The sequence below is a fragment of the Leuresthes tenuis genome, unplaced genomic scaffold, assembly GCF_036924035.1.
Source record: "Leuresthes tenuis unplaced genomic scaffold, fLeuTen1.0.hap1 SCAF_11, whole genome shotgun sequence".
Taxonomy (NCBI): Eukaryota; Metazoa; Chordata; class Actinopteri; order Atheriniformes; family Atherinopsidae; genus Leuresthes; species Leuresthes tenuis.
In genome coordinates, this window is record NW_027325365.1 from 22,740,422 (window position 1) to 22,754,955 (window position 14,534).

Genomic DNA, 14,534 nt, shown 5'->3' on the forward strand with positions numbered 1-14,534 from the left:
AAACCTCTCATTTACTAAAGTATTTATCCCATAATTATGAGTCCATTTGGAAATTATTGTAGTCTCCACAAGCTTTGCAGTCCTGGATTTGGGCAGTTTAGACCGTTCTCCTTGACAGGTCCAGTGAAACAAAGTCAGATTGGGCACTAGACTGAAGTGTCTGTAAACTGATCTTCTTCTGGTCTCCCCACAGATGCAGGGTTTGTGGACTCAAAGACAGCCGAGACTTGTTCCGATGCCATTCCAGATGCCACAGGTTAGCCCAGCTGAGATAAGAGAGGCAGAGGCAGAGTACACCCAGGGCTGACCCAGAGACAAACAACCACCAATCGGGCTAATGTGCATGTTTTTGGACTGTTGGAGGAAGGCAGAGCGCCCAGAGAGAACCCACGCATGGACCAGAGGAACATGCAAACACCCCACCTGGGATTTGAACAAGGCACCTTCTTGCTGTGAGGCAACAGTGCCAACCAGCACAATAGTAGACTGATGATAACTGATACATAAAAACTTAAAGGGTCACTTATATTCAGTAGAAAAAAAAGTCACATTCTGTCAACTCGAAATAGTTTATTGTACAAAAAGAAAATTAGCATAACAAGGAGGCAGAATTTATTTCATATTAGGCTGACTGCATCGAGTGCCTTATTTTTTATTCACTTCAGGGAGGACACCGAAAAGGGATTAGCAACACAGGGTGAAATAGGATTCCTACAGCAATAAGAAACTGTTATCTACCGTCCTTCAAAAACAAAAACAAGCCAATACAAAAACATCCCTTATCTGGCCGTTTTGGCAAGTTTTTTTTTTCAACATTTATCATCTTAGAAAACAATTTGCTAGGAATAGCATTAAGACAGTAACAAGTAAACAAAACACAGAGAATGGAACTACAGAAGGTGCTGTCATTCTGACGATAACTGGCATGTGCTCAATATTTGATTCTGTGTTTGCGAGATTTAAGACTTCTGCGTATTAAACCTGTCATGTTGGATAAATGATGATTATGTTTCGTGATCCAGTGTTAACGTGGATGACGCCCTTGGCCTGAATCACAATGATTTGGAAATGTGCTTGTGCCTGATGATGTGTTCTCTAAAAGGGAAGCGACACATTGATGATAATGGTCGACTGACAAGTCATTGGGCCAATAGACTTTGTAGGCCAAGGTTAAATAGAGACAGCAAAGATGTTCTGAGATACACGTGTTGCTCTGCACTGGTACCTGCTCACAAGGCACAGCTTGGGTCAATTATACAAAAAAACATTGAATAAAGAAGGGGAATACAGTCCATATATTTAGTATAAGGTGAGTGAAGAGTTGCCTTTATTTTTCCTGGATCTATTCTGGGTTTGGGGAGGGTCTGGCGTCTCTGGTCAGAATGATGCGAAAGATGCTACTGCTGCGCTTTCTTAGCCAGGGCCTCAGCCTCCTGGAGAGAAACAATGAGGGAAACAGGAGAGGAAGAGGGAGAGTGTGTTATATTAAAATGGAGGATATTGGTTTATATATCCCCTGCCACAGCTTAGAGGAAAACCCCACTGTTTCTATGGTAACTGGCACACCTCTCTGCAGTTCCTGTTGTGGCAGAGAGGAGGTGCCAGTATACAGAAGTCAGAAATAAAAGGCCTGTTGTGGCTAGGATATCATAAGCAGATGTATTATGCAATATGTGTGAATTCTGTATGGAAATCACACTGTGGGGACGGATGTATATTTAGACATACAAGCCCGTTTTATATAGTTTGGCTGTAGGCGTGTGAATATATGTGTTATTGTCTTATTGAACCTACCTTTGAACCTGGGGGAGCAGTCAGACCCAGAAATGCATACACAGCATTGTCTTCTCTGGCATCGAAGAAGGCCTCATAGTTCTGAAAGCAAGAAAGACACAGTCTGATCAATCAGCTCAGCTAAATCTTAACTCCATAAGTCCAATTATTACGAGAAACAGACCCTGAATCAGTGCCCTGGAGCAACAATCTGAGCAGCAGCAGGTTTAGGAAAGGTCTCAGTAATCAATCTGATAGGAGGGCATTGTCGTAAAGTATGCAACCTAAACTGATCAGGCCAACACTCTCACCCATTACTGTCAGCCTGTGAACACTCGCTCACATTCCTGATCCCTCACTCCTTCTCATTCCTTTGTATTTCCTCCTTTTTCTCCCACACACACAAACAATCTCAATAGCGCCTTACAGCTGCAAATCTCTTGGGAATTGCTGCGCTCTGTGTCTGTGAAATTCAATCTGGCCCATCTTGCATGTGCAGCTTCACGTCCTGCACTGAAGCCGAACACTCGTGTGCTTGTAATGGGAGTATACTTTCATGTGCTAACTTAGTGCATGGCATTTGTACTGGGTTTGTGTAAACCTGAGCAGAGACAGGAGTAGTATCATTAGAAATGCAGAAGTCATGAGTTCCCCCAACACAACCCTTCCACTGTCAGTTATATGGAAGCTTGAGTGTTTTAATCATGGGATATTGTCTGATGGGGTGTCCATTATCATGATTTAACAGACACCAGGGAGGCCATTAATGTCTCTCTCAAGTTCTTTTATCCCTGATGATGGACACCTCATATGGAATTACCTTATTTATATAACGGTCAAAGAAAAAAAGAAACATTAATTCACGTTTTCAGGTGTTTTCACTCGAATTCTTGAGAACTGATGATGGCTGTTTTTTGCGAACACCATCTGATGGTTTTGACTATTATCTGAAATAATCATTAACTTCCCATTAAGCCAGATTCACACTAAGCCAATCGCATTGTGAGAATTCTTTAAAGACGTGACTATTGAGGCTCGCAGACATTTTCCAGACTCCAGAATATTAGCATGCTAAGTAAAAGAAAGCATGGGAATGAACAGATAATGATAAACTAGTTCTCTTAAACAACTAGATGAGTAAAAAAAGATTAGAATCGCCTGGAGCTACTTGTATGAGAGTGTAAATGAATCACCCTACCCCCAGCTGGAACTGATTGATATAGATCAGTCAGACAAGTTGGGTTTAATTCTGTCAAAAAAAAAACCCAAGCAGTCGTGCTAAACCCCAAACCCTTTAGCTCAGCTACAAGACAGAGAGCATAGTCATGCTAACAAGAGACCAGAACAAGGTGACTTTTTCTTTTAAATTAACCATATAGATTAGCACCAAAACTGAAGGCTGAGGAAAGCAAATAATCTAATGTGGGTTTTAGGCAACTGCTGTTATCTTTGAGCAAGGCCAAGCTAGCTGTGTCTTTCTGTTTCCCGGCTTTGTACAAAGCTAAGCTAACATGCCCCTGGGTATTTAAAAATGGTATTCATCTTGAAATCTTTCAACTGAAAACTGATCCCTAAAAGGCTCCTTAAAAAGTATTCAACATGTTGCTAGAATGTAAAGAAGAGCTGCCTACTTTCACGCAGTGAGCGTGAGACTTACGCAGTTGGCAAGTTTCTCATTTTGTGATGTAATGTGGGACCTCTATAATCTGATGGTCCTTACTTGTTGCAGTTTTTAAGATTTTGAAGATAACACAGTTAGACTTGAGAAAAGCAACCCTAAGGTTTAACACTGTTAAACCACGTTAAGCCTGAAACCTACATTTTAGGCTGCATGTTTTCAGAAAATTATTTCAAATTAAATGATCTTTCTTCCAATAATCATTTGTTGCACAAATGTAGAATACTGTTCTCTTATGGCACTATCAACTAATCTAGAATGGTTCAAGTGAGATAAGATGGTTTAAACTACAATACATTCATTAAACTGACGTGTTTATCCAAAGCAATTTATAAGTGAGAAGCACGCTGGGGAAAATGTTTTAGTTAAGGATACCTCAACAAGTTAACCAGGGAAGCTGCAGATGGAACCAGCAAAAACAGAAAGAGAAATTTGTCTTTAATAACAATTTTTTTATTTTTTCATTTTGCTGGAACACAACACCCCATTATATCTACATTATATATCTTTAGAATCTGCGTCCCTATTCCAAAACATAACCAATGACTCCTTTCATTAAAGAATAGGAGCTCACCCAGTCAGTAGTTTTAGTTTTATTTTTAAGGAGGGTTTTAGGATTATTACCCTCGTCCAAGACAATTTGTCAGTACAAGCTGAACGAAACACTTGGCAGTTCAATTAGGAGAAATTCTTTTTTATTTCTTATACTTTATATTCTTTATATCCAAAACTTTGAATGTAAAGAATATAATCAATATCTGCATTGGTCAGTTGGCGCTATCTTAAACACATTATGACCTAACATGTTAGTAACCTAGTTATGCCTTATGCAAACACGGACAAAGTGTAGCATTCATTTAAACTAGTGTTTCTGGTCACCTGATAAAGTTCCAGTGTTAAGCTCTCTTTTAGTCTCTTCTCCTGAAGGAAATACATTTTCCGCTTTTCAACCAGCTAGCTGCTAACTTTGTCTGTGTGCTGCATGGTGCTGAGTGAAAAATGGACGAGAAGCTTTTTTTTTCTTCCTGAAAACAACTGCCCGCTGCTGCTGAAAGCTTTGAGAGTTGTAAGAATATTTGGAACATTTAGGAAGCAATCTGTAAACAAGCTAAAGAAATATGTTAATTCTGTACGACTTTTCAATATATCAGCTTTCAGTATAAAATATGTGATTAATGACCTGGATGTCTCAAAAATCTTTGTGACTATTGTAACTTTTAAATGTGTATGGACAATCTTAGCCCAATGATTCAATGTGTGCTTTTCTCACCCCGCAATATTTGCTTTCATTAAATATCTGTGGAGGGAGAGGGTTCCCTACAGCAGGCTTGGACTCCTCCGGAATATTCTCTCGCATCCACTTCCTGTTGGCCTCATTGGCTGCGATGTCACACTCCTCGAACTCAATCTTATTGGCCGCCAGGAAACCCATCACATCCTGTTGCTGCTTTTTAATCTGTATGTGGGGGAGATGAGGGAGGATGGCAGAGGGGAAGTTGTCAGTTATAGCCATGTGTTAACTTTAGAATTACAAGGTAACAAAAGGGTCTCAGTTCACCATTCTGTCAATCAACAGTGGGCTTAAAAAACAGGGAAGCTGCTTTCCTGCCATGAGCAATGGCTCTACCAAGATGGCTAGCTGCTCTCTTTCTAAGTTACCACCTTTAAGCTGACAAGTGCATGAAGTGATACATGAGTATTGAAGAGGGTGAACTTGATATGGATAAGCAATGACATGCTGCATTTTCTCTGTATAAGAGAATTCCAGGTCGGGAGGACAGCAACACTCAGGATTGGACAGCATCACTCCAAATATTATACATAGGAACATCATTTCATTATTTAAAATGCTAGCACTTAAAAATAACTGGTAAAAATGTACATTGTTCTTCTATACATAAAAAACTGAGCACGATTCCAAAAAATACACGCATAAGCAATTCAAACCTCTTTCTCACTATGTGACATTTTTGTTTAAGTACGATCATTTTTGATAGCCATTTCCACCCCAGTAACAGATATTCTGTGGCACCAAACATTATCATTTGTCTCAATTACGACTCTTGTCTAACCAAGCAAGCTTTTAATCTATGAATCTGCAAAAGAAAAATACAACTCTACACTCAAAAGGAAGTAAAGATGCCTCAAGGGTGACAGGTTGACAACCCTTGAGATCTCATGTATTTCAAAATGTACAACCATGTTCAGTCTGAAGCTGTTATGTCACAAAGAATCTCTAATGCAGTCCTACAGACAGATAATAAATAAGTTACAGGATGGCTAAGAGTCTGTTTAACTCTGTGTGTTCTTCTTTCTTCTGTATCAGTCTCTGCGGAAGCGTGTGTGGTTTAGTGTGTGAAACTGGGGTCCAATGAGCTCTCAGTGGGTGTGTGTGCAGAAGCATGGCCCTACAAGGCCAGACGGAAGCAAGAGCTCCACTGGGACTTGAGGGGAGGTAACTGGTCAAACACGAGCCAAATAAGGCCTGTTGCAAGGAGGCACACACATCCAGTCTAAGCTGCACACTGACACACACACATCCACACACCTAAAACCAAACTAAACCAACTTCACTGCAAAAGCATGACAGGGATACAATTTTCATCTTCCCACTGGCTCCGACATCCCCATGTGAGGGCTCCTCCCAGCTTTAAGGCATGCAGATGAGACAGGTGGATTATTTAACAGCCATCTGTTGAACAACTCTGAGGCATGTAAATGAGCGAGCTGACAATGCGGGCAGATTGGCTGGGGTTAATTTGAATCGGTTAATGGCAGTTGCACTTGAAAGGGCAAAGTCCTAAAACCAGCTCCCTTCCAACCTGCTCTGGAAACGGGCGTGGGTTAAAGCAATCGAGCGGAACACAGCAGCACAAACATTTTTACACACTCTTTCATGTTCATGACATGAACAGAGGCAATCATTTCTCTGGAAGAACTTGCACAGCCCTCCACATCGTGACCCATATTTGCTTTGTAAACAACAGACTAACTTAATCCAACTATGATAACAAATTCACCACGTCTCCTTTCTTGTCTTTTCTCCTTCACTTTGGTGCATTCTTGCCATAATCCCAACAAGCCACCATTGTACAGTTGCCAAGCAAAATTCATTTGTAGGACAAACTGGCCACATGCCATCTGCCCAAAGCTCTAATTGCACAGTGGGAACTCCCAGCTTTGCCTATTTGTGATGCTCTCTGGTGTGCCCAGTCTCTGAATTGAGCCCCTAGTGACTTTAACATAAAAGAAAACAGACTGTCCCCAGCTTTGAGTGTGGTCATAAACAAATACTCTTCTCCTCTTGCCTCTCACAGTTCACTCCTTATCTATTTCTTTGGAATGCTACAAAATTATTTCCTTGTAATCTCCTTCTAGAGAGTCAGAGAAAGGGTATCAGTCTGTCAGTCTACAAGAAGAACCTGCAGGTCTTAAGAATGATTTCCATGATCAACTCTTGTCTTGCAGAGTCTCGTGCTTTTACCAAAGCAGCATGCAAATATCCACTAAGATCAGCATAATGCAAATGCAGAACAAAGAAAGCCATACCTGAGTAGATTTTTTTGTGGGGTGGATCAGGCAATAACCATTGGTGTTTGAGGCAGGAACTTTGCGTGACTACAAAATTTGTCCACCACTTTGGACCTAACTAAAATCTTTCAACATCTTTGTTCGGCTTTTATGTAAAGGCACTCTGTTTGGTAGAGTTTTTAATTGTCCATAGGCCTCATTGGAGGGCTGTGCAGGTTTTGAGCCATACCTAATTTCTTTAGAAATGCTTTCTAGGATCCACAAGGATCCAGACTTTCTTGTAATATTTTAAAGTGCTCTTGAGCAATAGATCCACAGGCTTTCCAAGGTTTTCTTTAAGGTTTTTCTTTTTCCCCCTTTTTTTTTTTGTTTTGTTTGGGTTTCCTTTTCTTTGCTTGTTTTTCAGCTACTTTTTTCAGCTACTAAAGACACTTAACTCAAGAGATGAACCAGTGTTCTGTCTATATATAACAGACAAATTAACAACAAAAAAGGCTGTTACTAGCAGCCTTTTTTAAAGAGATATAATTTGTTCCCATATTTTTAGCTGTGTCTACAAAAAATGCCCAATATAACCTAGCTTGACAAACATTAAAAGAAATGTTTATACAAACCAGGTGATTCGTAAAAAGATTAAGAAAGTCCTTCAGAAATAAGGAAAATCCAGCAACGGTCAGACACGTGACCTGAGAGATGCATCTGCACCTTCAGTTAACGCCTCAGCAGAAATGGTCTCCATGGTAGGGTGTCTGCCAAGAAGTGAGCTGAAAAGTAGTGGCAACAGGTCTTATGGAGTGATTGATCCTCCCCAGGGCCTTGACCTAAACTTTTTTTAAACATTGTGGGGCAGCCAACACCCAAAGAAGAGCTTAGGAATGTCCTTCAAGAATCCTGGAGAACTATTCCTAAAGACTACTTGTCTAAGAGGATTCAGGCTGTGTTTACAGCCTTTCAATAAAGATGGTCATACCAAATATTGCCTCTAAAGCTCATTAGAATTGTACAGATTTTATTCTTGTCTTACATACCACACAATTTATAAAGAAATTAGGGCTGACTCCAGGCTTTTCCGTATTACTGTATTCATATTGACTCTGGTGATGTTCTGCTTTTCCCGCTGGGCCCATCATTGATTTGATGTTTCTATTCTTAGTTTAACTAATGGAATGATTGCCATGTCTGAAATTTGTCATGCCGTAGGATCCTTACCCCATCATTTTTCTCACAGTGCCTCCAATCGGTAAAAGTGTCACTTACCCTTTGTCATAAGAAAAGTGAAACTTTTACAGATGAGTACACTCAATATCTTTAGGTTGGATTGCCATAGAATTTGTACAAACATTTGTGGGTAACAGAGGATGTATTGCACATCGGCTGTACTTTCAGTTTAAAGCAAACTAGTATATGTTAATTCACCATGATAACAAGCCAAACTTGGGGTCAAACATTAAACCTACAACATGTTATAGAGTTGGCATGGTCAGTAGCCCTTTTCATACTGCCTGTTAAAGACTGATGTGCCTTCATTGAACATTGATGAATAGTCTGTTTGTAAGGTACAGAGGTGGAATGCGGATGAAGTTGATGTGCAGCTGAGTTGGCAGGGAAGGTAGTGCGAAACGTATGTGTGTGTGTGTGTGTGTGTATTGAATAGACTGCACAACGAAACACTGCTCTAACAAATGATGCTATCACTCATCTGATTTTGAAATTGTTCAGCATATGCTGACAACCCACTAAGCCACCTCTGTGTGGTCAGTATGAACAAACAGGTGAACAACTGTGGCTTATGAGAATGTCTTTCAGTTCTTGCGTGAACACTTTTAAAACAGATACTATTAGCAACATGTTAGCTTACTAATGTTAGCATTTGGCTCAAAGTACCACTGAACCACATTTGCAGAGTCGCTAAATGCAGATACTTGAGCCCAATTCATAATTCAGTGTTTGTCTATGTGTAGCTCTGCAGTTATAGAAGGATAACTGGATAGTGTAGTGGTATGATTGCCACCTTCCGTGTGGGAGACCTGAGTTGAAATCCCATGCATAAAAGATACTACCTCCGGTAGGGGTCCTTAGGCAAGACACCCTTATCCTACCTGTAAGTCGCTAAGCATCTGCCAAATGCATAAACATACACATAAACAGGAATTTATCCATAAATATGTGCTGGCATGCAGCCCTCCACCAAGCTAACATCAGAACACTGCTGGGTGATTATACTACACTTTCTTCGACTGCTGTCCTCTTGAAAGATTGACTTCAGAGAATATTCATAGCAGGAATCACTGAAATTTGTTTTGATTTTTAAAGAACTGACTGTGACAAGCCTGCCAGTAACAATGTACTTTGAAAACGACTTGAAAACGAATAATGAAGTGACTTTCACTCTTCTAATTCCATTGCATCGCTTTAGCATTCCTATCTAAGTTGCAAATGCAACCAGAGAAAAAACCCTTTAGGGTATATTGCCCTTCCAATAGCTCCCCAGACCATTTATCCCTTATGACATCTGTCTTTTCTTAAGTAAGCTGCACAGAAATTGACTGTCAAAAGCACAAACACAAACAAATGCAACCTACAAAAATTGTTTTACATATTTTTGACACTGTTCCCAATCGGTAGCAGACAACTGCAAAAGATGGACACGAGTCTGCTCTGTATAGCATAAAGATAATAGCATGCAGCGACCCTCAGTTTTGTGTCTCTCTGTCCTGTCACTAACACCCAAGGCCAACCTTTTTTCAAATTTTTTCATTGCCTCACCTGCTTCTAAAACATTTAGGTTTGAACACCAACATAAAAACAGAAACCCCAAGACTGCATAAATTTGGTGTTACTCCATTATTTTGTTTTTGTTGTGGACGAGCCGGCTGAAGGGAATGGAGTTCCGTTTTCTCTTCCTCGTCCTTTTTTCCTTCCTGGTTAGCAGCTGTTGTAACTGCTGACGTTATCCAGCTGGTTTGGTCCACTTTCAGCAGTGCAGTGTGAAAGTGAACCATACCAAGTGACTTACATTTAGTCCATGTACTTACAAGTAAATCCAATCAGTCCGGAGTTGTGTTACTTATTGTCGTTGCTCATAAGAAGCAGTAAGGAGTTGGATCAAGATAAAGGATTGGGACTCTAAGGCTGCAGTTGAACATTGTTGCCTACATTATACTTTTTGAGGAGCTATAACCATAGTCAGCCACATCTGTAGGAGGAAGACACTGCATCATCATGCACTATGTTCACACTCCCCATTATCATCTGAGAGCTGTGGTGCGCCTCTGAGTTCAGATTCTGACCCGATCAATCCCAGAAAAAGGTCAGAGCTCTGGCACTAACAGCCGCTAGACAATGGCAGCCATTGATTGGATGAATTGTATCCACCATACACGCTTAGATCAATAGGGTAGGGACTGATTCGGTCAGTTTTTCTGACCCTGACTTGGGATCAATTCATTCTCAACTCAATCAGGGGGGAAAGAAAACGCAGTTAAACTGCATTTGTCAAACAACACTCTACATAAATTAGACTAAATGACTGTTCTAATCCATCAGAGGCTCAACATCTGAATCCACCCTCTGAGCAACAGGAAACATGAATCAACCCCACCAATGTGTGTTTGTGCGGGATAAAGGTTTGCCTTGATTATATCAAGTCTAATTTCAGCCGAAAACAGTCACTTTAGTGGAATGTCACCAGCAGCAGTAGCCTCCACCCAGTCCTCAGCTCAGTCAGCATTATAACATTGTTACAAAAGAGCCTCACACCGCTGCTCTGGCTGGATTCCCTACTGCTGCCTAAAGGTGGAACAGCAAGAGGTCCAAAAAAAATATCTCCTGGTATACAAACTAAGTGAGTCACTGCAGAAGTCAGGGATCGGGACCAATCAAAATCACTCCTGAACTTAATGTCAAATCTATAGTGGGGAGGAATGCAGTAAACCTAACCCTGAGGTAGAAATCCGAAGACATGGATGTACAAATATACACTACTTGTTGTCAGTCTCATGGGTATTACTCAGTGCATTTATTGTGGCAATGAGGAAGTTGTACAACAGAGCGTCTGCAGTGCATAAATGGAAATGAGGGAGGAAATGGGCTGTTGAGCTGGCTTGTGTTCTGCCTCGCTCCCACAGACATACTTTAACTTTCAAGTTGAGGTGGACGTTTACAGACTGGATGTACTGCTGCAGGTGTGCAGTTTGCGTAAGTGCATTTAGGTAAAAATTCTAGTTTGCTTCTCAAATGTAGTCTGACCTCAGGATCAAGTAAAAAACACATGCTTTCTAATATTCTGAAGGACAAACCCCAAGAGAATAAATCATACTAAAAGTTTAAGACACTCTATGGTTTATTTGAGCATATGCTGTAAATCCTCATATTTAAAAAGCCACCTCTAGAGAATACCTACACCACTATATTTCCTCAGTTTATCTTGGTGACAGTATAATGAAGTGAGCTCTCGTTCAGTTTTAAGAAGCCTACTCTCCATGATGTACGGGAATAACAGAGATTAGTACTGTCCGCAACTTAAAGCAACACTTAAAAGTCTTGCTGCTCTTACGTCACACGGTTATGTTTAGAATGAGTGGCGTATCGCAGGAGATATTAAAAGTGCATGACAATTCTCTGGTGGACTTTCATGAGGTGTATCTTGAGAGAGGAAAGTCTGACCCCAACCATGATCTCCTAACAGTACTAACCATTTTTGTTGCCTTAACCTAACCAAGTTAATCCTAATACCTTCATCTATAAGCCACCACTCCAACCGCTTTAGATTAACTTTATTCCTCTTTTTGAAAGTGGACACACTCTGCAATATCATTTCAGAAACTATAATATGGGTTGTATCCTTCTATTGGGATAATCGGCTTATACGTTTGTTTAGGTTGAGAGGCTTGCTCCATGGGTCGGTTGCAATATGGCGGCAATCAGTGATTAGCTGAGGCATTTTACCACACTCCAGCTGTTCCAGGGCTCAGACCTCAACTATGATCATTTCCTGCTGCCTATTTGATTCTTTTTTTTGCCTTTCAGCAAGGTGTAGATCACAAATAACCATGAGTGAGACTGTATTCTGTGGTATTTAGCTATGATAAAAACAGATATTGATGCTTCTTCTTCCTCGTCTCCTTCAAACTGCAGCTCAAAAGCTCAACATTTCACAAAACACGACATGTTTTATGTCCCGGCATTTTGTACAGTATTGTGTTTTGTGAAATGTTGGTGCATTTCCACTTTTGTTATAGCTTTACACTTCAGGCCATTGTACCAAAGCCTCTCACAGTGAGCTGCCACAGGTAGGACAACAACCATCCTAATATATTCACCACTCCTGCAGCTGGGAATTGTTGAGAATCATTAATATAGATATATCTCACCTCAGTTCTTCATTATGTCATAACAATATTTTACTGATAACCGGCATTCTAATGCACGTTTTTACTATGCTGTCATATTACATCAAACCGTAAACCACAGAGAACTATTACTAATAATCAAGTTTAGTGATACAGATCAGATAAACTCCATTAAATGATCAAGCACCAAAGTTACTGAAGTGTTCGAACACCAGATGGAGCAGAATTTTTTTGTTTGCTGAGTGCTGTGGCTTGTCAGGTGCTGACTCCTGCTCATGCTTCTGGCTAACATTACAATGTCTGTCTTGTTTTCCTCAGTAAAGCTTTAAATGTTGTTTTGGAAACACTCCTACTCTTCTCCTTGCTCTTGGCTGTTCCTCCATTCACGTGCTGAATTTAATTGGAGTGACTAACAAAGCAGCAGCCACTGCTGGTTAGTGGGATTCAATCACATTGACACTTGCGATCGAACAGCAAGCTTGGTGAGCTTTGGTTGCAGACACATAGAGAGAGATTTTTGAAAATGCTACGTAAAGCAGACCTTTGGTCAGTCCAACTATAAAATGATAGCATAATGCTCTAAATAATAACAGCAGGGTTAGTAACCACAGCAGTGCAGATAAAGATGGTACAGAAGGATCATTAAAGGGACGTTTATGACAAAAAGCAGAGGATGGGGGTGATAACATGGGTAAAAGGAAGTGTTTCTGTGTGCCACAGGAGTGCATAAGCTTGTCCACTGGTTTCAGCAGACTTTACTAAAGACAGATCAATGAGAGGTAATGCATCTTCCTGGACAGACTCCAGCACTGCGATGGCATTGCTGGCTCCAAACTCTGTCCACCCTGACTCTGCAGAAAGCTTGTCCTGCGAGGGAGCCTCTGAGACTTCACAAATGTTATTCACTGGAAGGGCAGTGAAGTCACTTTGTTGTGTCTGAAAGAAAATAAGCCTTGTGCTTGTTCCATCTGTATATGATCTGCAAAAAACAAGCTCTTCAATAATAGTAAGTTATTATGTAAAGGTGATCTTAATCCTCATAGAAGGATAAATTACTTTAGATCAAAATATTGTTTTATGACAACAAACTTACTATTTGGATTAACAAGCGCTTAAATCTGAACAATCTCCATCACAGCTCTTTCACATTTGCACCTACCATATGCAAAATAGATTGAAATGCAAAAAAGACATCACTCTATCGACTTCCCGATTCAGCTATTCACTTTTAGATCTAGATTGATCTAAATCTTCAGCAAGTCCTAAACACTGACCCTGGGCTGCAGCTGCTTGTCCAGAAAGGGGCCCAAGAGAATTGCATCACCATCATTCCTCTGCACTCTGGACTGGAAGAAACTTGAAAGCATAAAGCTAATGGTCCTAAATGCAGCATAGCGGCAAAGAGTACATTTAAGAGTCAACTTCCCAGCAAGTCAGATCCTAGATAATGCCCTTGTCCAACTCACTAACTTCCGGCCATTGCATCAGGTAACACAGCACAGAATTATTGACTATTTTCTTTTGTATCTCTTTTCTATTTGCAGCCTTGTTTCAACGGCAAAAAGTAGAAATTGTCACGTCAGGAAGAACTGTGACAAACCGCAGCTTGGAGAGAAGTGTGCTGTGCACTCAGTGATCGTTACCTCACACTTCCTCTCTGCCTCTTTCTTTGTGACAAAGTTAAAGACCATCAAGAAAAAGAGGGGAATGCACTGAGAAACTCCAGCTGCGTCCAAAGGCGAGTGGAGCTGCATGCTTTCTGATGAGTCAGAGCACTCCAGACTGCGAGGATGATAGCCTGATGGAGATCAGTTAGTGAGTTCATGAAAAGTTCAGCTTCCCCTCTAACAATCCCCGTGGATGCTGCAAATAAAACCCCGTATAAACGAGCCATGCCACCGTTTTCTCCCTTACCGAAGTGGATCCAGAGGACGATGCTATGTACACTTTGATCACCATGTTATATCCTTGATGCTGTCACAGGTCCGAATGCCAATGGGTTGCTTGCCCTTGCTCCTTGCAGACACTTTGCAGACCGGTGGTAGTAAAACACACACACACACACACACTACAACGGCAAAACTTCCGCGGCTGGAGTACTGCACGTTTGTTGCAAGCAGCGCAGACTATCTGCGCAAATGCTCCCGTTCTCAGCACTGGATGGAGCTTCGCATTCCTCCTCCGCCTCCACTCTGCCTCCC

General features: G+C 40.9%; 1 protein-coding gene across 1 annotated transcript; it reads right to left on the reverse strand.

Moving 5' to 3' along the window:
* Positions 1 to 563: 563 nt before the first annotated feature.
* Positions 564 to 14,534, reverse strand: sh3bgrl (SH3 domain binding glutamate-rich protein like). The gene is made up of 4 exons (XM_072396136.1): positions 14,248 to 14,534; positions 4,722 to 4,907; positions 1,795 to 1,875; positions 564 to 1,433 (listed from the first exon to the last, which is right to left on the reverse strand). The coding sequence occupies exons 1-4, from the start codon at positions 14,290 to 14,292 to the stop codon at positions 1,398 to 1,400; spliced, it is 348 nt and encodes a 115-aa protein (XP_072252237.1). The 5' UTR covers positions 14,293 to 14,534; the 3' UTR covers positions 564 to 1,397.